Source organism: Saprolegnia parasitica (assembly GCF_000151545.1).
Source record: "Saprolegnia parasitica CBS 223.65 unplaced genomic scaffold supercont2.5, whole genome shotgun sequence".
Lineage (NCBI taxonomy): Eukaryota > Oomycota > Saprolegniomycetes > Saprolegniales > Saprolegniaceae > Saprolegnia > Saprolegnia parasitica.
Genome location: NW_012156399.1, coordinates 35,172 through 56,241, shown reverse-complemented (window position 1 = coordinate 56,241; position 21,070 = coordinate 35,172). Strand labels below are relative to the sequence as shown.

The following is a 21,070-nucleotide window of genomic DNA, read 5'->3' as shown; positions in this document are numbered from 1 at the left end:
CGTCACGCGCCGCGGCACTCGCGCTCACAATGCTCTCCTCCATGTCGCACACGAGCTTCTTGGCGACGCGCAAATGGCACTCTTGGACCTGGGCCAACACGAGACGGCTCGTGACACCCGCGGCATGTTCAACCGGCTGCTTGATGTGCTTTAGCACTGCGTCCATCTCCCGCTTCCGCAAGAGCTGCAAAAGGTCCATGTCCAAGGCGGCCTGCATCGCGTCGGCAGCACGCACCCAGCGCGCGTCCTTGAGCGCGGAGGCGACAACGCTCACGACTTCTTCCTCAAACGCCTCTGTCAAGTGGAGATCGAGCCACTCGCCCAGGGTCGTCAAGAGCAGCTGGGCGGCTTTTTGCCCCTCGCAGACGCTTTGCGCAAAGCGAAGCATGCTCGGCCGGGAGGCTTCAAACTTGGCGACGACACTGTTGACCGCGTCCCAGCGCGCTTGGCGCTGCTGGAGCTCCGACTTGAGCGTCGCGTCGAGCGCACGGAGACCGACCTTGCGCTCCGACGGCTTCAACTGCATCTCGCCCAAGAGGCGCTTGACGTGCATCACGCACGCGAGCGCGACATTCTCTGCGTAGCGGTCGACGTCGGCGAGGTCGCTGCACACGCGATCGCGCACCGCGTTGGCGACTTCTGCATCGCGCGAGACGTCGGCGCCACGCACCGAGTTTCTCGCCGCTTGCAGCGCGCTTTGAAGCATGGACGGATCATCGTCGTCGCTGCTTGTCAAGAGCCGAAGCTCGTCGGGGGTAAAGATATTGCTGTCGTGGATGACGCCATGTACGAGCTTGGGCACGAGCGTGGCGAGCGGCGGATTGGCCTTGCGGGCCTTGACCAAAATCGCGTCAAAGATCGAGTCAAAGGCTGCCATCGTCGTCTCTGGGCCCCACTTGGCGTTGTGGTCGACAATGGCCGCTTGCAGCTCTTCCTTGTACGCCTTCATGATCGCGTCACAGTCGAAAAGGTGCTGGACTTTCGTGTGCACGAGGCGCTCCGAGTGCGACGCTTGCCGCCGCTTCTTGTCCGCCCACGTAATTTCCATCGCGATGGCCCATTTGGCAAACTCGTTTTGGCCCAGCGCCGTCGCCACGACAGCGTCCAGCGCACCGACCGCGCTCTCCACGTGACGCGCGAGGAGAAGCTCGTACTTGTGGCTGCGGTTGCCATCCGGCGCCTTGCTAGCGGCGCGGTCCGCACTCATCGTCTGCAGCACCGCGTCAAAGGCCTCGCTGTAGATCGTGGCGAGCGCTTGCGTGTACCCTGCCATGGCTTGCACCAGCCGGTCGTACATGACGCGTTCGTGGGCGGACGCAAAGCCCAGCTCAAAGTCGGCGCTCTGAAGACACAGCCAGACCAAATCCAAGCTCTTGCTGAGCTCGCCAAAGGTCCGCGCTCGCCACGCTTCGTCCTCGACAGCCCGCGCGTGCATGTAGTCTCGGAAGCGGACGAGACGGTCGCCAAAATCGGGCAGCGGCCCATCGTGGGGCGGCGTCGTCTGGCCTTGCGAGAGACCGAAGAAGCGAATGGCACTGGTCGCTTCGTCCGAAATGTCGGCGGAAAAGTCGTGCAGAAACGTCGTGGCCGTCGCCTGCCGCACGGTCGCAATCTGCTCGGCGCTTCTGCGCAGACAGTTGACGAGTACGCGCAGCATCTTGGCCATGCGGTTTTTCTGCGTCACATCGATCTGACTGAACGCAAAGTAGAGCTTTGTCCGGAGGTGGCCACCCGACGCGGCCGCGAGCTCCGAGTTGGCAAAGGCCGAGAGCACAATCGGCAGCACGTCGTTGATCGTGTTGGTCGACTCGCCCTGTGTCAAGATGATGGTCGCATCCGCGGGCAAGATCGCCACGGACGCCATGCGGTTGTCGCGCCACACGTTGCCTTTGACGCCGACGAACTCGGGCGACTGGATGCCTTCCGTGTCCAGGAGCAAAATGTAGTCGTACGCACCGCCATGGTCGCACGCGAGGAGCTGCAAGTTGACACCGCGTGTGCAGCGCGCGACGCTCGTCCGGAGTCGGACGCCAAACATGCTATTGAGCAACGTCGACTTGCCCGACGACTGGACGCCCATGACCGAGAGCACGAAGACGCGCGTGTCGGCGGGCAACGCCTCATCGAGACAGCGAAGGATGGCGCGGATCCACTTGTCGTTGGCCATGCCGGCGTCGCCGTCCATGAGCTCGAGCGGAAAGCCGTCGAGGAGGTGCTGGACCGCCAGCGGTGGCAGATGCGCGTAAACGTCGGGGTCGGCCGTGTACATGTGCGAGAGCTCGCGCCAAAGATGCTCGAGACCGGTGGCCGTGTTGCCCAACGTCGCAAGGGCCGCAGCGTACGCGGCTCGCGTGGCATCGTCGTCGACTTCGCTGAGGGCCACGAACGCCCACTCGCACTCTGCGCGCGCCTTGGCCGTAATCGCTTTGCATCTCTCGGCGAGTTGACGCTCGAGGTCGATGATGCGCATCTCGCGGACCGCGACATCCGGATGTTCGAGAGTGTACAAGAAGTACACGAGCAGTGGCGTTTGAGACACCATGCGCACAGCTCTCTTGTAGACCGCTTCATCGGAGGCGATGCGCTGGCGCAGCATCGCTTGGTTGGGTACGTTCGTCTCCCGCTGGAGCGCAATGCGCAGTTCCGACTCGCAAGCAAATCGCTGCTGGAGCACCAGCGTCTCGGTGCGAAGCGTCGCAAAGTTCGTTTGATCCAGCATACTCGCCACTCGCTGTCGCATCGACCAACCCGCTGGACGTCGCTCGGCAGCGGCAGCCGCTTTGACGCATCGTTTGGCACGCGCAAAATGTATCCCGTGATGCGCTCGAAGGACGACGACATGGAACATGCGAGTCCGATCGACCCAACGTACGTCTTGTCGTCCTCGCCTTTTTCGAGTGACACCACTGCAGCACCGTGCCCTGGGGCAGCGTCAAGCGCACGGGTTTGGCCCCCGTGTCGACGACCAAGACGTCGGCAAACTCCTTAATGAACGGCTCCAACGCATGTAGTCGCCAATGACGTGGAGCACCATGACGGTCGTAAACTCCGAGTTCGCCTTGACAAACCCCCAGCCGAGCTCGGTGACAACCGGGAGGTTCGTGACGTTGTTGCCGTGCGTGCGGTCGAGGCAGTGCACCGAGTCGACGTGAAAGACGTGCTTGATCCAGTCCTTGGTCACGCTGCTTTTCGTGGGCCGCTCCGAGACGACCGCCACGCGCGTGACCGAGGTATCGCGCATGAGCGACGCTTTGCCTTCGAGGAGACGCGTCTCGACGAGGCGCAGCGCAGACACTTCGCTTCGGAGCGTATCGTGCGTCGACGGGACAAGAAAGGGCACGAGGTAGCGACGGTCGAGAAGAAGACGGTGCACCTCGGCACGCGCGGCCGGTGTCAGCGAGGCCACGAGACTCAAGAGCCCATCCAAGACGACGGGGTCCATGCGCTTGCGCTTCACGCCCGACGTTGTGCTGTAAAGCTCCTTGACCAGACTCAGACGGTGCTTGAGCGTGTACCAAATGAGCCCGGGAAGGTCCGTCGTCTTGTTGGGCTTGGACACGACCGTCAAGAGATGGCTCATGGGCTGTTCGAGCATCGGACTGGGTGGCTCGTCGACCGTAGGCTCGCTCTTGACGAGATCGGGGGCGGCCGGCATCTCATCGTCGGAGCTCTCGGTCGTCTCACCGTCCTCGACAGCCTTGAACATCGCATCGGCCATCGCGAGTATGTGCTCGTGCGTGAGGACACTCTGAAAGCCGTCGTCGGTGCAGCCAAACTTGTGGGCGACACCAAAAAGCTCCGCGTGGTCGGTGGCAGAGACGGTCGTCGTGATCAGTTCGCCAATGCGCGCAGTCAAGAGCGCGCGATTGGGCATCGCCGCCTCGTGAAATGCACCGAGAAGGATCTTGACTGCGACCGGCACGTCGCGCTCGTCCAGCGCTGGGACCTGCCAATAGTACATCGGGTCTCGGAGCTTCATGGCATCCTTCTTGAGCGCGGCCAGCTGCCCGGCACGATGGAGGCCCTCCTCGACCGTCGCGTCCAGGTTGATACCTGCCTCGGCCAGCACGGCGTTGAGAACGAGCGCGTAGATCGTTCCGAGCTCGAGCATCGCCATCATGTCGTTGGCCGCAACGAGTCGACGCAAAGCCGCGTGCAGACCCGGTTCCTGCAACAAGTCGACCAAAAATGTATGGTGGAACTCAGCGTCGAAGCGAAGCGCGAGCAAGATCACGTCGACCAGCGCTCGTCTGTCGACGACATAGTGGCAGCGTCGATCTGGCGAGCGATGGTCTCGGCGGCGGCGTCTGCGCTGTCGACACGCGTATGCTTGAGCTCTGTGCCAAACGTCCGATCGGTTAGCCACGCCTCGACGTGCGCTGCATGCACGGCAGCAGCAACGTCCGAATGCAAGTCGCTTCCTGAGACGAGGGCGACCCACGCATCGCGCACGAGGGTGGCAGCGCGCTCGAAACCAGCGGCCGCCAAGAGCTCCCAGACGCCGACGCGCGTCGTCGGACGATCAACGATGTGCCACGTCGCGGGGTCGAGAGCGAGTCGCTGCTCGAAGATCGCAAAACTGAGCGCGTCCGGGCCCGTGCACTGAATCTCCGTCGCTATCTCGCATCGCGTTTTGAGCTCGTCGGGTAGCGTGCTCTTGCACACATCGATGCTGCTCTGGTACGGAAAGCTGCTGTAGTCGATCGAAAAGTCGCAGCTCGCCATCGCCGGGCACGCCGCCTGCAGCAACGCCGTCGCTTCGTCACTTCGCGTGGTCACATGGACCGTCTTCCAGATAATGCCGCCGACGTGGAAGGTGCCGCTGCACACGTGCGAGCCATACTCGAGCAGAAAGTCCTCGGCCGTCGCGACGTTGGTCACGCTCGCGGCCTCTGCCATCGCCGACGCGGTAAGCGGCACCGAGAGGACGTCCAAGTTGAACGACTTCATGGGCACGGTTGCATACGTCACGTGCACGACCGATCTCCCACGCAGCGGCAGATCGGGATGCGGCGCCGGACCGCTCGATCGGACGGCAGCGCAAAAGTTTTTGGCTGCGGCGGTACTGGGAAACCACGCGTCTGTAATGTCTCTGCCGAGCGTTGGGGCTGCCAGCACACAATGCGTCGGCGGCTGCACGATGGCCGCCTCGACGCCCTTGGGCGAACCAGAAAACCCAAAGCAGTGGCCGAAGAGGGCAGCGCCGCCGCTCGCTCGGGCCACAACGTCGTCGTCTGTCGGCGCGACGTCCACGGCCGACACTTGGTCGCTTATCTTCTTCAGCATCTTCTCGAGGACGAGGAGTCGCTGGACCAGCGTCCACGGGTCTTGGCGCTTGAAGTCATCCACGATCCAGTGCAACACGCCCAGCGCCGAGGCAAGCTCGTTGAACTGCGAGACCGCAACGTCGATCTCCTCCTCGTTGGCACGGCCGACAGCGTCTTGGAGGCGAATAGTCGCCGCGATGGCGTCGCCCAGCGTGTCGTTCAGACCCATGTCGACGTGAGCAATGACGTGGGCTCTCCACACGTGCTTTTGCGTTGTGGCCTTGCCATATCATCTGTGTCGTGCTGCAACCGCATAGCTGGCCAATCAACGCGCTCAATGCTATGGGCAAGATACGCATAGCTGGCCTATCAAACGTGCTCGAGGATATGGGCAAGATTCGCTTGGTCATTGTCCAGACGTCATGCCTTGATGGTCCCGATGCCAATGGGAAAGAGAAGAAAGGGACAACACCTACGGAGCTCGCACCGCGCACCTCCTGCGTGTGAAGCAGGAACCCACCGACTGGACAAAAGGTGGTGCCACAAGGTTGACAAGGAGCACAATGATGACGAACGCGCTCTCGTTGAGAGGGCGCTCGTCATCATTGTGCTCCCTCGTCGTACCGTGGTACTGCAGCTCGAAGGGACGGACGTTTACGAGACACAAAAGCCAATCATATCGCTCGAAAAGAGCTAATATCAGCCAATTGGCGCTCTGCAAAGATCGTGTTGACAGCTCGTGTCAACGCGCAAGGAGTATACGCTCTTCGGTCGCCTGCGGTTTCTGCAGCGACACAGCAGGTAGTATATCGTAGCAGCAAATGTAGCGAACTCCTCCGCAAGATGACAATGGGCCAGTGCAGATGAAAGAGCCGTACTCAAACATTCCTCTTGCCACCATCGAGCAAGCAACTGAATGCGCCGCATTGGCACAACACGACCGATCGTTCGCAATGTCACGATCCAGCACGCCGAGCGCCGCGACTCGCTCGTGTCGATCCAAAGCACGTCCTCGAACGGGTACTCGCAAAGCCTATTCGGGCGCACGAAGGAGGTTGTCATTGGAAGCTCCGTCTCGAGCTCCGTCTCGAGTGTCTCGAGTATCTTTGGGATTGGCCGCCAGCATGATCGCGACGTGCTCAACGACAGCTTCATCACGTCTGGGCACATCGCGGAAGAAGAGGATGACGAGCCGTGGGGTCAACAGCGCGACTCGGTTGTCATCATGGACGACGGCCACCACGTGCTCATGGAGTCGCACGGCGACGATGACGACGACGACAAGTCGGTCGACGATACGGTATGCGTGAGACCCGCACGAGCTCTTTAGCGAGTGCTCTGTGCTCAAAATTTAAACTTCCCACTCCCATGGGAAATCGCAAGATCGAAAACAAATTCCTCTTCGTTCATACCCCGGTACCCATATCATACAGGCAATGACACCGCTTCGAAGAGCTTGCGAATGGCTTCTACGGGTCGCTGCCTGTCGTGTAGCAGAGGCGACACACGCGCACCATTTCGTAGTAGCCAAATTCAGGCAGCTGCATGCGTTGGTTCGTGCAGCTACACAATCGTACAGACGCATGAGAAGGACCAATAGGATGTCGGGACGCACCGGCCGCAAAAGACGTAGCCGCAGCACCGGCAGTGGTGCCGACTGCGGTAGACCGCGATGAACTTTTTCTTGCAGCGTTTGCAGGCCGCGGCGTCACTATCGAGCTCCCACACGGGCTGCGAATTGAAGCTCGTGATCGTCGGTCGCGCCATGACGCTTGGCGAGTTGGCAAACGCCGGCGATGACGCCGCGCGCGCGTTGCGTCCGTTGACGCCCGAGAGGCTCCGGTGCGTGCCAAAGTCGGTCATTGCAAGGAGGGCAACGCGCCGCGTCGTGTTCGATGAAGTGTTGACGAGGTGCGCGGACGTCATTGTCGCACGGTTCGTCACCGAGAGCGGCGGCGAGAGCACCATGGGCGACACCATCAGCTCGGCGTCGTCATTCACCGACACGATCTCACACGGCGTGTTGAATGTTTCAAAGCGAAGCCTACGGCACAATGAATTCGTCGTTGCGACAGAACCAAACGTACGTTTGCATGCGGCGGTGCGCGGCGTCGTCCATGCTGCGCGCGAGCAGCTGGAGGTCGTCGAGTTGGCGTTCGAGCTCTTGCATCTCACTCTTCAGCGACGAGATCCCAGAGTCGCTGATGGTTGACGGCGCTTTGCCGAGCAAGTTGGCAAAGCTATGGCGCTTCTTGAGACTGTTGCTTCGAGCGCGCCCCGTGGGCACTTCAAACGAGACGGACGAGGACGACGAGGACGACGACGTCAGCGGCACAGTGTTGCCGCTGGCGGCCGTTGGACTCAGGGCGCTGCTTACGCGGCGTAGCAAGATCGACGTCTTGGCTGTTGGGTTGCCCGGCAGAGAAATGCTCTCTGGAATATCTTTTGAGATGGAAATGAGGCGGTGGAGCTGCTGGATCTCGTTGCGGAGCTGCAAGATGCGCAAGCTCATGGCTTGTTCCGATGAGAGCATGCCCGTCAAGCGCGAGAGCTGGTGATCCTGCGTCCGGATCATCGCAAGCATTTCCATTTCGCGCTGCTGGAGTCGCATGTGACTGATGGCCTATATCATCGAGCTTTGTTAATATTGGCAATGGGTTTTCGTGTCACCTTCTGGTACTGACTTGTCCAGAGCTGCATGAGGCGGACCTTGCTCACAGGGATCATGGGGTCGTGTCGCTCCGAGTTGAAGAGCGGGTTGAGGTAGCTCTCGGTGGATGCACGCACCGCGTCCCACACGCTCACGGTCGCCACGGTGTCCAAGAACGCGCGGCGCTCCTTTTCCGAGTTTTTCTGGAACGTACCAAACCTAGCAACAATCCTCACGCGACAGTATCAAGAATTGCAGTATACCAAGAGGTGTAGACGGCGTCTGCGACCGTTGCCAGAAACACCTCGTTGAACTGGAAGTGCGTCGGGAACTGGAGCGTGAGCTGGTAGACGGCATCGAGAAACTGGAGAAAGACAGGCGATGTGTCGTCCGACGTTGGGAACGCACAGCGCTTGGCAAACATGTGCCCAAAGCTGCACCAGTCTTTCTCGACAAGGATCGCAAAGCCCTCGAGCGTCCGGTAGTATGGGTCGAGCATGATTTGCGCAAGGGCGCTGAGTTGCGACGTGCGGTCCCAGCCGTCGCTGCAGTGGACGAGGACTGCGTCGCCACGCTCGAGGTGCGACGCCACCTCAGTCGCGCCTTGGAGAATGCTCGTGATATGCTCGAGCCACCTGCATCACGGTTGGCGTATCAACGCATGATCCTGATAGATTGATACAATACCGGCTTTTTGGAGCGTGGAAAAGAACGTCGTGTCGTCGACTTGGTACAAGGCTTGACTGAGCACGTTGAACGACGTGCGCACAACGTGGATGTTGTCGATGCCCATGAACGCAATCGCTACGTCGCTTTGAGCTGAAATCGCTTTGTTTTGAGTCGAGATACATACAAGCACAGGCCACGCCGTCCCGATCGTAATGCTTGGCCGACTCGTGGCCTTTTCCTGCAAGTGCGTTGCTTTTCGCGTTGATTTCTGGACGCGCGTCGACGATGTGCACGACGGCCGACGCTTTTGGGCGCCCGAGGTCGTCCGTCGGAGCATACGCAGCGTCGCGGATCGCCCACATGAGCTCGCGGTCTTCCTTGTTGTTCATGCGCAGGACACCCGACTTTGGTTGGCTGGACCGGCACAGCGGCGCGCCCGTGCGCGGGTGCAGCCACGTCAGCACGGGGAGGCGGCGCTTGGAGCGGAATTTGGCCGCCTCGGTCAGCGCATCGTCCGACATGGACGTTGGCACGAACAAAGTGCTCGGGTACGTCGGGCAGAGCTCGTACGACGCATTGAGCTCCGTCTCGCGCCACGCCGGGTGACCCGTCGCGCCAATGCGGCCAAACTCGACACTCGGCACGTACCGAATGCGTCGGCGCCCTGAGATGACCGAGCCCGTCGGGCTTAGCATCGTGCCGCGCACATCTGCCGAGTAGCTCGAGCGTCTAATGTTACACGACTCGGTGTCATTGAGAAACAAGATTGATCGTACTGCGTCGAGTCGCTGAGCAAATGCTGGCGCGGGCTCATTGGGCACGCGACACCGTCTACTCGCCACAGTAGGATACGGTAGCTCATTGCATCGCACCTGCGTCGTGCGAAAGGATGCTATGGTTGAGGTCCGTGAAGGCGCAAAAGTTGTTTTCAGCTTGGAGCCACTCGATCTCGGTGACGATTTGGCTCAGCGTCTTGATGCGCTTGACCTCCATGTCCTTGTCGCCTTCGCCGTACCGCGCCGAGGCTGAGAGCGACACGTGGTAGTACGCAGCGTCCTACACATCTCCAAGAGTTTTTTTCAAGAGTGTTATGTCGGTACCATGTTTTCGATCAAAAGGCCGTGCACAGTGCTTTGGTTGCGCTTGCTCTGGGAGAGCGACGCTTTGTAGATCTTCCCAATCGGAATCGTATGCACGTCTTCGTGCGATAAGCCTTGGACCGGGTGGTACGGGATGAACCACAACCGGAACGTCGAGAGCACCATGAGCGCCAAGACGCCTTGGTTCATCTCGGTCACGTGGAACGTCAGCGCGACCTCTTCGACCACGTACAAGATCTTCTCGTTCGACGGCAAGACGCTCTCATGGAGCCTACGCGCCGACACCATCGACACAATCGCCATCGATAGGGAGGGCGTACGGATGCCACTTGCGCGGGATCGGTGCGTAGAGGTGCTGGAAGCGCGCGTTGTGCGGTGGAAAGACGTCGCGGGCGTCGGCGCGCCGGGCCTTATTAAGGAGCACACGCTCGTCGTCCGCGAGGGCGAGCTGCACGAGGACGTAGCCCAGGGGCAGCGGCCCTTTGACGAGTTTGCACTTGACGATGGTCGGCTCGGGCGTGTCTTGGATGACGCTGAGGCAAATGCGGCACGACGCGAGAAAGTCCTTGGTCGCGAGCTCGTCCTTGTCCCAGACCTCGCACTCGATGAACGCTACATGAGGCGTGATGAGAGGGCGTAAGGCAAGGAACGAGCGTACCGACAGCGAGGTCCCACGACTCGGAGAGCGGCAGCAGGATCTGCGCGTTCCACTCGGGGTTCAGCGTCTTCTTGCAGTGGCTGGTGCGCGCGACCTCCTTGCCCTCGTAGAGCACCTACGTCAGCGATGTCATGAGATCGTTGGCCAAGATGCCATAATGAGGCTAGGTAGATTAGCACGCACGCGGACGAAGGGATCGCTGAAGCCGTCGCTGTCGCCAGCCGCGAGGCCCTCGCCCGTGAGGATCGTGAGCAACATTTGAGTGCAGCACGGCACGATGTGATGGGCGCCACATCCGGATAGACACACCCATCATACACTAAATGCATATGATCGTTTTACATAAGATAGTGTAAACATGGGATCGTAAACAGTGTTATAGTACCATTGGGCCACTGGGATTGCATAGCGTTGATCGGACAACTTGCTATGGTCGAGATGAGCGAGTGCCGAGGCATATAGATGCATTGCATATACATGTATTGCGTACAAGTAGACTCAAGGATTCGCGATTCAAATGTGTTCTTCGTTTGAGTTGCCTGTGCTGTCGTTGCTGTGCTGTTAGGGTCGAATCAACACTATTTCTGTTTCCTACCTTTTGTTATCAGATCCAACGGCGACGAAAGGTCATGATGCGGCTCGCGCTCCTTCTGCCAACGACCGTCAGCGGCGGTGCATTCATATAAGAAGGTGCTAGCGCTTGATTCGAGCTGCATAGTCTTCTTCTACCCCGATTTCAACGAGACGACGGGCTTGAGCCTCAATGGCAACAGCGCAACGACCAACTGCGCCCGCACTCCGATTGTCCGACACCTCAACCTACTGTCATTCGCCTCATTCTGGCGTAGAGCATGTACAGCGCAACGTACGCTACCAACGATTTGTTGTTTGCAGCGATCAATGTATCCCAGGTCGATCGTCTGCTTGTGTTGCTCTGAAGTGAACCAGCGTCGACGTTAGACGTTTACGCTCGACCAAGTGCAGTACGAGTCGACCGAGACGTCAACACTGAGCACGACAGCAGCGGTTGCTGCCCAGTCAGCCATGTTCGGCCACCGGGATGTATATGCACCGTCGCTAGCGACGGAATGCCCCGTGCGACTTCGGTGTGTGACATCAGTCTCTTTGTACTCGACGGCAACAAACGCTAGCCTCACAGCTTCCCAGCCGAGCCAAGTGTCCTCGACCTGGTTCAACGATCCACTGAATGTACTTGATGGCTTCGAGACGCGGTTCACGTTCCAGGCAAAGCACATATCGTAGCACACCCGTATATATTTGCGGTCTAGATTACCGACCACTCGAAGCGCTGCCTCGACGTCAAGGACCAGAATTTCAACACAAAAACGTACCAGGTACTCTACGCTTCTCGGAATATATAGCTATGGTGGCGGATGCTAGTCGTGCTTTGTGCATGGCGGTGACGGCTTTGCCTTTGTGCTGCACGGCCATCCGAACATGACAAGTGCGCTCGGGCGAGGGGGCATGGGCTGGCGCGGCATAGCCAACTCGATTGCTGTTGTCTTTCACACGTGGCCGCAATCCAGCGCCGCGAACGCCCTCTTTGTCGACCACATGAGGTAGGCGTCGCGACGGAAGAGTGATTTTTTCTGATATTAATCTGTAGTGTCTACTTGCAGCCACCAGGAAGCACGGGCGCACCAATAGAGCTGGCCGTGCCTGTACCTGTAGACCTGGCCGATGGCTCGATCCACGTCGTCAAGATCACCTACTATAACACTCTCCCGCTGCAATACTTCAACTACTTCGCTGCCTCGACCAGCATTGTCTCGACGCTCAAAGACATTTCCGAGTCGCGGCGCGTCGGATGCCTCGTCGTCTTTCTTGACGATGGTATCGCAAACAATGTGCCACTCCTGGCCGTGCCTATCAACGTGGCGGCGGCGCTGCGCCTTCCTCGCGACTTGGCGTTTGTCGTACGTGTATATGGGAACCGAGGCGATATTGAGGGTCACGAGTGCATAGGGCTTTACAAGTGCGACTGGCGGCGCTTGGGAGAAGCACGATGTACTTGCTTGGTACTACTGCTCCCAGGTACTATCAACCACGCAATTGGATTCTCGATGTGCCGTAGCCACCGTGTCTGGATGTGAACGGCAGTGTCGTGAGCCTCGAGTTCGACTACGCGACGCAGAGCCTCTTATCGACGGCATCGTACAGCGCGTCCTTGTACCCGACGTTCATCTTTCCCGACACTCTGCCGTGGGCAAAGCAGCGCCAGTACTTCGCCCCCGGCTCGCCCGTCGGTGTCACGACATGACTCGAAAAATATACGTAGTAGCTTCATTCATAGCATTTAGCCGCTGAGTAGCACATGCAATAGCCCCAAGCACAACAAAAGAAGCTGCGACGGTGTCGTGAACGCGCCAGCGCAGGGGTAGTGTCGGTCCCACTCGTATCGCGGGCACATAAAGTCATGGAGGCCGCAGCCCCACGTCCCGCATACGCCAAGGATACTGCAGAGCATGCGCGCTACGCACAACCATATCGATAGAATGAGAATCACCAAGAGCCGAGGCTGCGCACCCGAGTTTTCACGACAAAAGTCCTGCGTGATGTAGCTTGACGACGAGAGCTCGGTGCACGAGCAGTGCGACGCCTCCATGGCCGCGACGTGAAGCAGGTCGCTCAAGAGGCACGGCATCGAGCACATGACTACTTCCATGTCCGACTGCAGCACGGGGCCAAAGCCACCGGCGAGGCGTGTGCGCAGGTACTTGATGCTGGCGCCACAAAGCGACGCGTTGACGTTCAAGTCGTGACCTACACAATAGTCCTGGTCCATCATGCACATGCCGCGTCCATGTACCAAAGCTGGCGAGGTACGCCTCGAAAAGCGAGAGGTCACAGAGCGTTGTGGCGTTGCTACCCGACGAGGAGCCGTCGAGGCGTCGCCAGTGTGACGTGTTGGCCTGCGCCAGTTCAACGTCGCTGACGAGCACCTCCACCTTGGTCGACGCATGGATATGTGCAGCTGCTACGATTAGTAGTAGTAGCTGCAGTGGTGAGCAGCGTCCTACGCCGCCATGAGAAGCTGCGGAACGCTCAAGGCCGCGGTCTACCCATAGCTGTGGATCGGTTTTGAACGGCAAGGTCATGGAATGGACGCGTGTCTGATTGGTCAATCGTATCCGGACAATCAACGGCGCATCATCGAGCGACCAGTCAAGATGGCCCCGAAGGAGTGTCGCCACGTCGCGGCAGCACTCAGCGTCTCGCACGTACGCAAGCGGCTCAAGCTTGGCGGCCTCCACTGCTGTACAGTACGCCCCTTTCTCCTTGTGAAGCGGCCGCCTAACGTGTCAGCATAGCAATGCGACGGCGGGTCGACGAAACCCAAGAAGAAACACGCCAAGCACGTCAAGCTAGCCAGCTCGCTCGACGACGTCAAGCAGAATGCTCTATGCATCACGTGCGGTTTTGTTGGCTGCTTGGTTGAGAAGCATGGTCATTGCCTGGATCACATTCGGTATATCGGCGCGTGGTTCGTCGCGTGCTAACACGGATGGATTCAGGGACAATGTCAAGCACTGCTGCTTCTTTCGCATGGGCACACAAGACGTGTGGTATCCGCTTGATGCGCTTCTTCTAGGCTGAGACGCCTGTAGGTGCACCAAGTGCGACGCTGTCGTTGATGGCGTCAGCGACAAGGTCGCGACCGCACTCTCGGACGTGCGCAAGTCGTACGACGAGCTCATCGTGGCCAAAGCCAACCGCATGCATCTGTATGCGACGGTTGACGCCTCGACGTCCCCATCCAGCAGCGCAGCACCGACGCCAGAGACGCCGCCTCGCGACGACAAGCCTCCGAAGAAGAGCAAGGCCAAAGCGAACAAAAAGTCCAAAACCGAAGCTGTCGACGCTCCATCGTCATCGTCCAAGGAGCCTCTCGCCGTCGCGGGTGAGTTTCAACTAACTTCATTTCGCATGTCATCTCAATACGTGGTGAATGCAGGTCTTGCGAACCTTGGGAACACGTGCTACTTTAACTCAACGATCCAGTCGCTGCGAAGCATCTTTACGTCGTCGGCGCTGCACGAAGACGTTGTTGCTCATGCTCGAAGCCTTCCCAAAGCCCCCGTCACCCAAGCCTTCTTGTGCACACCATTTTCTTGCTTCCGTTCTCACACTTCACTCTTGCTAGAGATTTTGTCCAAGGCGCAACTGTATCGAGCACGTCCAAAAAGAGCACGTACACGCCGAACGCACTTCTCTCGGCAGTGCGGGAGACGAGCCGCCAGTTCCGCGGCCGCGCTCAGCAAGATGCCTACGAGCTCTACTTGGCGCTGGTATGGGCCATCGACGACGAATTCGCAGCTCCTTCGACGGCAGCACCGTCGTCGTCAACCAATAACGGGCTCCAGCAAATCTTTGTCAAGACGGACGAAGCCAAAGATGGCACATTGAGTCTCCTCGCGCCCGCCAATGCGACGATGGACGAGATCCAAGCGCTCGTTGCCAAGAAGCTCAAACTCAGCAACGACGAGGTTGTGCTCGCAGGTAGCCGCCAACCCGAAGCAAGCAGCAACGTCGTTGGTCACCCAAGCTTCGTGCGCACCGCCCTACTCGGGGCCCTCGTCAAGTACGCGCAATGATGTTAAAAGACTCGTCTCTGATGCGTTCACCAGCTCGGTCACGTGCCATACGTGCCAAAACGTCTCCACGTCGTACGACGATGCGATTAGCCTCAGCCTTGCGATTCCCGTACGCGCCTCGTCTCCCACCTTCATCAAGGACTATGATGTATGTCGACGCCGTAGAAACCTGGCAGCGCCGACGACGACGTGACGCTTCTCGACTGTCTGAGCGCGTTCACGGCGGTCAATACTCTCGTGGCCGATCCCGCCACGTCGTCAGGGTACCGCTGTGAGCCGTGCAACAAGGCTACCGACGCTGCCTCGTTCCAAGACGCGAGTCTCCAAATGCAGCTCTTTGGTTTGCCCTACGTGCTTCCGTTGCATTTAAAGGTATACGATCTCACTCTCAAAGAGGCGGAGAACGCATGCGCCTCTGTTTAGCGCCTCGGAAAGCTGCGCAAGAACAGCAGCCACGTTGCGTTCGAAACGACGCTGGACGTCGCGCCCTTTGTGCTCCAGCGTGCGATTTGTGTTCTTGATGAAGGGCTTAATCCAGTCTGGTGTGTAGCTGCGTACGGACCGCACATGAAGACGGTGTACCACCTGCAAGCGGTGATCGTGCACATGGGCAACCGGTATGGCGGCCACTACGTCGCGTACGTGCGGTATCCCGACGCGTGGTACTACACATCCGACTCGCTCGTCCAGCGCGTCTCCGAAGCCACGGTGCTCGGTGCCGAAGCCTACATGCTCTTCTACACGCGCGACGGGTGCGCGTGTCGACTCGTTGATGCTATCAATTCACGCATGTATCGTAGGGAGCTTGGCACCGCCCCGCCGCCTGAAACCAGCCGTCTTTAAACGGAAGCGCGTCCAAAATCCCATTCGAGTTACTGTAGCTAGTCCTTGTGGTTGGTGGTCAATCGGCTCTACGTGCGAAGATGGACACGCGTAAGGTCTGTGGCAGGCTCTATGGCCTTGGCAGATGCAGAAACAAGACCGAATGACTCGTCAACGTGAACCTGCGTCTGTCGATGGACGCTGTAGCGCGCGCCGTGCGCAAAGTAGATGCCCGCACCGACGAGCATCCAAAGACACCCGAGTACGCAGAACGCGAGAAGTGTGCAGACGCCACCAGTGAGGAGTGTGCCATCCCGCAGCCGTCCGTCGCCGTCGACGCGCGCAAAGATGGGCGGCAAAAGACCGTCGATTTGTGCGAGGAAGCTCAGAAAGTCAACGACCGGCATCGTCGCCGACGCGAACGATGTGCGCCGTCCCGTTGGCTTCGAAGGCCGACGCAAAGTCGACAACGTCGGCGCACGACTGCATCCCGGCGGCGAGGCAGCACACCTCGTCAAAGCCAATGTAGCCAAAGAACGCCTGGGTAACGCCGACGACGAGACCTTGCGGCCCATATATACTGGCATTGCGTGGCGGCAAGAAAGGCGTCGCGTTGGAGATCGTAAAGACGGACACGCTTGCGCAGAGGATGAAGAGTACGAGAAGCACCTTGGCCGTCGTCATGATATTTACAAAGCGCGTCCCGACGGGGACACCAAGGAGCACAATAATGATGACGGACGCGCTCTCAACGAGCACCGACGCAACGCTGTAGTAGTCTTCGTTGAGCCATGTAAACGCGCGGGATGAAAACGTCGCTTCGCAGGACGCCTGGACCTTGGTGCCCCAGCTGCGCGCGACGCCGGCGCCCGAGATGCCACCCAGCGACGGTCGCGGGAAGCTCACCAAGTGCGTGGTACGCGGTGCTGCCAGAGCTCGGTACGCGGCAGCTGAGCTCCATGTACGCAACGCCGTTGAGAAGGCACACGAGGCCACCGACGACCCATGAGGTAGCATAGCAAAAATGAGTGGGCGACGACGGAGCAAGCGAGGTTCTACACCACATCCCAGTTGACACGATTCGCCTTCAACATACATTGTGAGTACCCGTTCGAGGACGTGCTTTGGATTGACGCGAGCGAGTCGCGGCGCTCGGCGTGCTGGACCGTAACATTGCGAACCACCGGTCGTGCTGTGCCAATGCGGCGCATCCAGTTGCTTGCTCGATGGTGGCTTTCGGAGCAAGCGACATATATGGCTCCTCGGTATCGAGAAGGTGCGCACGCTGCTCTTGGAGTCGGTGCCCTTTTCAGTCGAGACCTGCTCGCTCAAGCCAACATCCAAGCTCAAGAGCCACGAAACCTGGCGTGTGGACGTGTTGCCATGAGCATCTTTGCAGAGCGCCAATTGGCTGATATTAGCTCTTTTCGAGCGATATGATTGGCTTTCGTGTCTCGTAAACATCCGTCCCTTCGAGCTGCAGTACCACGGTAGCCATGACAGTGCCATGTCTTGCCAGCCCTGCTGCACTTGGAAAGACGTCCTGCAGTTGCAACGAAGGAGCTGTCCGTGTGACGCATGCGCGTTGAGCTCGAAACTTTAAATAACGCGTCGAGCGTTTTGGGATAATTCTCTCAAACCAATGGCGCCAGCGCTGCTCTCCTGCGGAAAGTTTCGCGCCGGCATGGCGACCGTCGATGGTTCATTTTTGGATTTGACAAGCGCGATGGTGGCGGTGCCCTGGACGACCAAGGTCGAGTTCTTTGCTCAGTTCCGGCAACGGATGGGCCATTGCCGCATGATCAAGACGTTCAAGGTGCCGAACGACGACAATTGGCCTCTGGCCATGCGCTCGTACAACCTCGGCGGTGCTGCACACAATCTCCGTTCCTTGGCGCTGACGCACGCGTCGGAGTGCTTCCAGCAGCTCGATGAGCTCGGGTTCCCGTGGTCGCTGGAGCCAAACCATTTCAGAATGCCCGTTTTCGCGACGGCGGCGACTGGAGTCGTCCCGCGATTCGAGAAGCACGTCAAGTTGGTCAAGCTTGAATGGCTTGTCCAGGCGCTTCAGACGTACCAAGATCACCACGGTGATCTCGAAGTGCCCGTCGACTTTGCTGTGCCGCTTGGAGACGAGGGGCAGCCCGAGCTGGCCAATGTGGCACTTGCGTACGCGCCGCGCGTGCTCCGTAGCCACTTTTATTGGCTCGGGTCGGTCGAAGCCGACGTCTTGCACGACCTCGGCCTTTTCCGCGAACTGCTGACGTGGCCATGCGTTCTGCGCCTCCTCTCGTGCTTCCAGAACAACGTCGGCGGCCGCAGCGTGCCCCGCGACTTTTGTGTGCCTCTGGACGCCGCGTGGCCGGAAGAGCACCATGGCTTTGGTTTGGGCCAACTGGTGTGGTACCTCGGCATCAAGTACGACGTGCTGCCCGAGGACAAGCGCCTCGCGATCTACAAGATGCAGTTGGATTTCAACTCGCCAACGACATGGGCACGCACGGTCCGCGGCCTTTGCCACTACGCCCACGTCAACGAGTCAACGTCGGTGCCGAATGGTTTCGAGGTTCCGCTCACGCCCGATTGGCCATCGGACCTCCACGGTTTGCACCTTGGGCAGCTCTACCAGCAGCTCACGCAAGCAATGGCGCTGCACCTCTTACCGCCGACAACGAAGGCGGACGTCGACGCGATTCTCGCTGCCGTGGCGGCCCGCACGGACGATGACGTGGGCCCGCGAGAGCTCTTGCCGTCTGCGACGGAGCTGCGCGATCACGCAGCTCTGTACGCCGAGTTGCCGTCGCCCATTCGGCGGGCATGGACGGTCGTCATCGAAGCGCTCACGACGTTTTTTGGTCTCTTTGGGCACGTCGACGTGCCGTTCGACTTTATCGTGCCGACGACCGCATCGTGGCCGTGGCCCGTCGCTCGTCGAGGGCTTGAGCTTGGGGCAATCGTCGTCTCGCTTCGGACGGTGGCGCTCGACCCGATGCAAAAGGCCTCCTTGGACGCGCTGGGCTTTGATTCCGTCGCTCGTCACCACGATGCCACGGTCGCTGAGGCAGCCGACAACGTTGAGAACGACGACATTACGCTCTACGGCCTCGCGATCTATCGACGCGTCACAAAGGTAGCTCAAGTGGACCAGCGCTATGTCATTGAAGCTGACCCTGAAAAGTGGCCGGAGAAGCTCCATGGCTATCAACTCGGCTTCCAACTCCACACTCTTCGGCATCAGCCGCCCGTTTTCTACGAAGAGTTTGAAGCCAAGCTCAAGACCGTTGGCTACGCGTGGCCATGCACCACCATGAGATCCCCGCGAAGCGCACGCTGCTTGAAGCGTACGACGATCCCGCAGGGGCTCACGCATCGCCACGCATTCCACGTGCACACTGTCAAACTCGCGACGTTGGTGGCGGCGCTCAAAACGTACGCATCCAAGGTCGGGCCTTTGGATGCCATGGAAGACGACTTTGTGGTGCCCGAGACAGACAAGGCGTGGCCGGTCGACTCCCGCGACATCGTACTCTCCCGAGTGCTTCCGGCTTTGCGGTACCACTGGTTTGAGCTCGAACCGAAGGATGAAAAGCGTGTTCGGGCACTGGGGCTCTTCGCCGACATCCCGCCCTTTGACGACTTTTTGAAGCTCGTCACTCGCTTGACCCGCCACGATGAGACGTCGACCATCCCGTTTGATTTCATCGTCCCAACTGGGCCGCCGTCGTCGACGTCGCGGTGGTCTGGCGCGCCGCTCGGCGAGCTCGCGTGGACGCTCGGCCTGCGGATGCATTGCTTGAGCGATGCGAAAAAGGAGAAGCTGAACAAGATCCAGTTCGAGTTCAACACGCCTGCCACGTGGGCGCGTGTCGTTCAGGGGCTGGAAACCTACTGCTCGCTCGAGGGCTCCATCGACGTGCCCGAGTCGTACGAAGTGCCTCGCACACCCGAATGGCCTGGCGACTTGCACGGCATGCGGCTCGGGCATGGCGTCAAGTTTCTCATGGCGGCACGGTACATGCTGATGCTCCCGAACGACACCGACGACGCTGTGAAGACACTCGCTGCCCCAGTTGTTCGCACGCCGCTGCGATGGGACGAGCTCGTACGCAACTATGCCCGGGTGCAGGGTACGGTTGCAGCCTCGCCGAACGACGGCGTTGACGTCGGCATGCATCGACGCTCATCGGAGCCCCCGGCGAGCCAACCCGTGCCGTCTTTCGCGCCCGATCTCCTTGACCGTGCCTCAGTGGTCCAGCGCGCAACGAGCGACGGCAATGCTGACGCTGATGTGAACGATGATGACGTGGACATGGGCTTCGAAGTCGACGACGACCAACGAGACGGCAGCTTCGGGGACCTATCTCCGAACGAGATCGGCGTCGACACGATCGACGAGCCGCGTTTCGTTGCTCCTTTCTTTGAAGAGGGCGATGACGTGCCACTACATGCCGTCTCTGGCCACTCCTTGGTGGTCCAGCGCTCCCCAAGCATCTGCGACGCTGACATTGGCCGCATGGGTGACATCGAGCGTCCTGCGAACGGTGACAACCCGGACGGTGACCAAGGCAACGTTCTCGACACTGGCAACAGCATCAGCCACGACGCAGGCCAAGAGTTTCAAGAGCATGCCGCAGCCGCACGTAAGACCACGCGACGTGCGAATACTTTTGGTTCCCGCCGACAAGGACAGCGGGAGCTTGAGGGAGCCCCTGCGCTTTTCCAGCAAGTTGCCCGCCGCACGCTAGTCCAGCGCACTGTTTTCGAGCAAGACGTGCCGTGGTTCTCGCAGCCGCCCCGCATCTCCGCGGTCCCCGGTCCCCCATACGTTTTCGTACCGCGACACACGGACCTCCCCGACGATGATCCCGCGTCCCCAATCACAGAAGCCGTCGTGTAGCGACTAAAGCCAATTTGATTTTTCGTATTCATCATTTGAGAAATGGCCTTTCGCATAGCACCGTCATCGCGACCATTGGACAACTCGGGAGCAACGTCAATGAACGAAGTATCTACCTTGGAGCGTGCAATCGGGGCGTCGTCACGACCAAAGCCAGCTACCAAAGCCGTGCTTTGCATCACTCGCTTTTTTCAAGTCCTTTTGTGGCGAGGACGAAAGCTACGACGAGACCGACGCTTCAAGACATTTCGATGAGGCGTGCAGATCTCGCGTCGCTGGATATGGGCTCCGGATTTGCGCGCTCGCACAAGATCCGCGAGCTGCCGAGATGAGACCTCGCGTAAGGGGGTCGGTGAAAGCGCACTCGGGTCGCACGTCGCAATGCACACGA

General features: G+C 59.5%; 10 protein-coding genes across 10 annotated transcripts; 4 read left to right on the top strand and 6 right to left on the bottom strand.

The window, feature by feature from the left end:
- Window positions 1-297: 297 nt before the first annotated feature.
- SPRG_01845 (hypothetical protein) lies at window positions 298-2,792 on the bottom strand (the record flags this gene model as incomplete). Its single annotated transcript, XM_012340411.1, has 2 exons — window positions 411-2,792; window positions 298-316 (listed from the first exon to the last, which is right to left on the bottom strand). Exons 1-2 carry the CDS (start codon window positions 2,738-2,740, stop codon window positions 298-300), a joined length of 2,349 nt encoding a protein of 782 aa, XP_012195801.1. The 5' UTR covers window positions 2,741-2,792.
- Window positions 2,793-2,932: 140 nt separating this feature from the next.
- Window positions 2,933-4,117, bottom strand: SPRG_01844 (hypothetical protein; the record flags this gene model as incomplete). Its single annotated transcript, XM_012340410.1, has 2 exons — window positions 2,933-3,373; window positions 3,407-4,117. 2 exons carry the CDS (start codon window positions 4,115-4,117, stop codon window positions 2,933-2,935), a joined length of 1,152 nt encoding a protein of 383 aa, XP_012195800.1.
- Window positions 4,118-4,230: 113 nt separating this feature from the next.
- On the bottom strand, window positions 4,231-5,496 carry SPRG_01843 (hypothetical protein; the record flags this gene model as incomplete). The annotated part of the gene is made up of 1 exon (XM_012340409.1): window positions 4,231-5,496. The coding sequence occupies one exon, from the start codon at window positions 5,494-5,496 to the stop codon at window positions 4,231-4,233; it is 1,266 nt and encodes a 421-aa protein (XP_012195799.1).
- A 520-nt stretch (window positions 5,497-6,016) lies between these two features.
- SPRG_01842 (hypothetical protein) lies at window positions 6,017-6,622 on the top strand (the record flags this gene model as incomplete). The annotated part of the gene is made up of 2 exons (XM_012340408.1): window positions 6,017-6,551; window positions 6,598-6,622. The coding sequence occupies exons 1-2, from the start codon at window positions 6,184-6,186 to the stop codon at window positions 6,620-6,622; spliced, it is 393 nt and encodes a 130-aa protein (XP_012195798.1). The 5' UTR covers window positions 6,017-6,183.
- Window positions 6,623-6,653: 31 nt separating this feature from the next.
- SPRG_01841 (hypothetical protein) lies at window positions 6,654-10,602 on the bottom strand (the record flags this gene model as incomplete). The annotated part of the gene is made up of 13 exons (XM_012340407.1): window positions 6,654-6,830; window positions 6,883-7,311; window positions 7,355-7,890; window positions 7,938-8,136; window positions 8,181-8,552; window positions 8,577-8,721; window positions 8,777-9,315; window positions 9,363-9,417; window positions 9,459-9,642; window positions 9,687-9,957; window positions 10,007-10,298; window positions 10,345-10,459; window positions 10,528-10,602. 13 exons carry the CDS (start codon window positions 10,600-10,602, stop codon window positions 6,737-6,739), a joined length of 3,306 nt encoding a protein of 1,101 aa, XP_012195797.1. The 3' UTR covers window positions 6,654-6,736.
- Window positions 10,603-10,939: 337 nt separating this feature from the next.
- Window positions 10,940-12,648, top strand: SPRG_01840 (hypothetical protein). The gene is made up of 10 exons (XM_012340406.1): window positions 10,940-11,016; window positions 11,063-11,148; window positions 11,193-11,255; window positions 11,305-11,450; window positions 11,496-11,589; window positions 11,634-11,699; window positions 11,746-11,924; window positions 11,972-12,281; window positions 12,331-12,399; window positions 12,440-12,648. Exons 1-10 carry the CDS (start codon window positions 10,974-10,976, stop codon window positions 12,623-12,625), a joined length of 1,242 nt encoding a protein of 413 aa, XP_012195796.1. The 5' UTR covers window positions 10,940-10,973; the 3' UTR covers window positions 12,626-12,648.
- Window positions 12,649-12,661: 13 nt separating this feature from the next.
- On the bottom strand, window positions 12,662-13,228 carry SPRG_01839 (hypothetical protein; the record flags this gene model as incomplete). The annotated part of the gene is made up of 3 exons (XM_012340405.1): window positions 13,175-13,228; window positions 12,892-13,128; window positions 12,662-12,837 (listed from the first exon to the last, which is right to left on the bottom strand). The coding sequence occupies exons 2-3, from the start codon at window positions 13,028-13,030 to the stop codon at window positions 12,662-12,664; spliced, it is 315 nt and encodes a 104-aa protein (XP_012195795.1). The 5' UTR covers window positions 13,031-13,128; window positions 13,175-13,228.
- Window positions 13,229-13,738: 510 nt separating this feature from the next.
- SPRG_01838 (hypothetical protein) lies at window positions 13,739-15,837 on the top strand. Its single transcript, XM_012340404.1, has 10 exons — window positions 13,739-13,834; window positions 13,881-13,931; window positions 13,974-14,266; window positions 14,321-14,462; window positions 14,510-14,947; window positions 14,994-15,069; window positions 15,126-15,332; window positions 15,384-15,462; window positions 15,511-15,712; window positions 15,761-15,837. The coding sequence occupies exons 2-10, from the start codon at window positions 13,912-13,914 to the stop codon at window positions 15,801-15,803; spliced, it is 1,500 nt and encodes a 499-aa protein (XP_012195794.1). The 5' UTR covers window positions 13,739-13,834; window positions 13,881-13,911; the 3' UTR covers window positions 15,804-15,837.
- A 4-nt stretch (window positions 15,838-15,841) lies between these two features.
- SPRG_01837 (hypothetical protein) lies at window positions 15,842-16,993 on the bottom strand (the record flags this gene model as incomplete). Its single annotated transcript, XM_012340403.1, has 5 exons — window positions 15,842-15,871; window positions 15,965-16,166; window positions 16,240-16,683; window positions 16,748-16,837; window positions 16,890-16,993. The coding sequence occupies 5 exons, from the start codon at window positions 16,991-16,993 to the stop codon at window positions 15,842-15,844; spliced, it is 870 nt and encodes a 289-aa protein (XP_012195793.1).
- A 515-nt stretch (window positions 16,994-17,508) lies between these two features.
- Window positions 17,509-20,712, top strand: SPRG_01836 (hypothetical protein; the record flags this gene model as incomplete). Its single annotated transcript, XM_012340402.1, has 1 exon — window positions 17,509-20,712. The coding sequence occupies one exon, from the start codon at window positions 17,509-17,511 to the stop codon at window positions 20,677-20,679; it is 3,171 nt and encodes a 1,056-aa protein (XP_012195792.1). The 3' UTR covers window positions 20,680-20,712.
- Window positions 20,713-21,070: the final 358 nt, after the last annotated feature.

Coding starts and splice junctions, on each gene's coding strand:
- SPRG_01838 (XM_012340404.1), top strand. CDS start 13,912: ATGGGCACACAAGACGTGTG. Junction 14,267..14,320: donor GGAGCCTCTCGCCGTCGCGG/GTGAGTTTCAAC, acceptor TGGTGAATGCAG/GTCTTGCGAACCTTGGGAAC. Junction 15,333..15,383: donor TGCTTCCGTTGCATTTAAAG/GTATACGATCTC, acceptor GCCTCTGTTTAG/CGCCTCGGAAAGCTGCGCAA.
- SPRG_01840 (XM_012340406.1), top strand. CDS start 10,974: ATGATGCGGCTCGCGCTCCTTCTGCCAACGACCGTCAGCGGCG. Junction 11,451..11,495: donor GAATGCCCCGTGCGACTTCG/GTGTGTGACATC, acceptor AACAAACGCTAG/CCTCACAGCTTCCCAGCCGA. Junction 11,590..11,633: donor AGACGCGGTTCACGTTCCAG/GCAAAGCACATA, acceptor TTTGCGGTCTAG/ATTACCGACCACTCGAAGCG.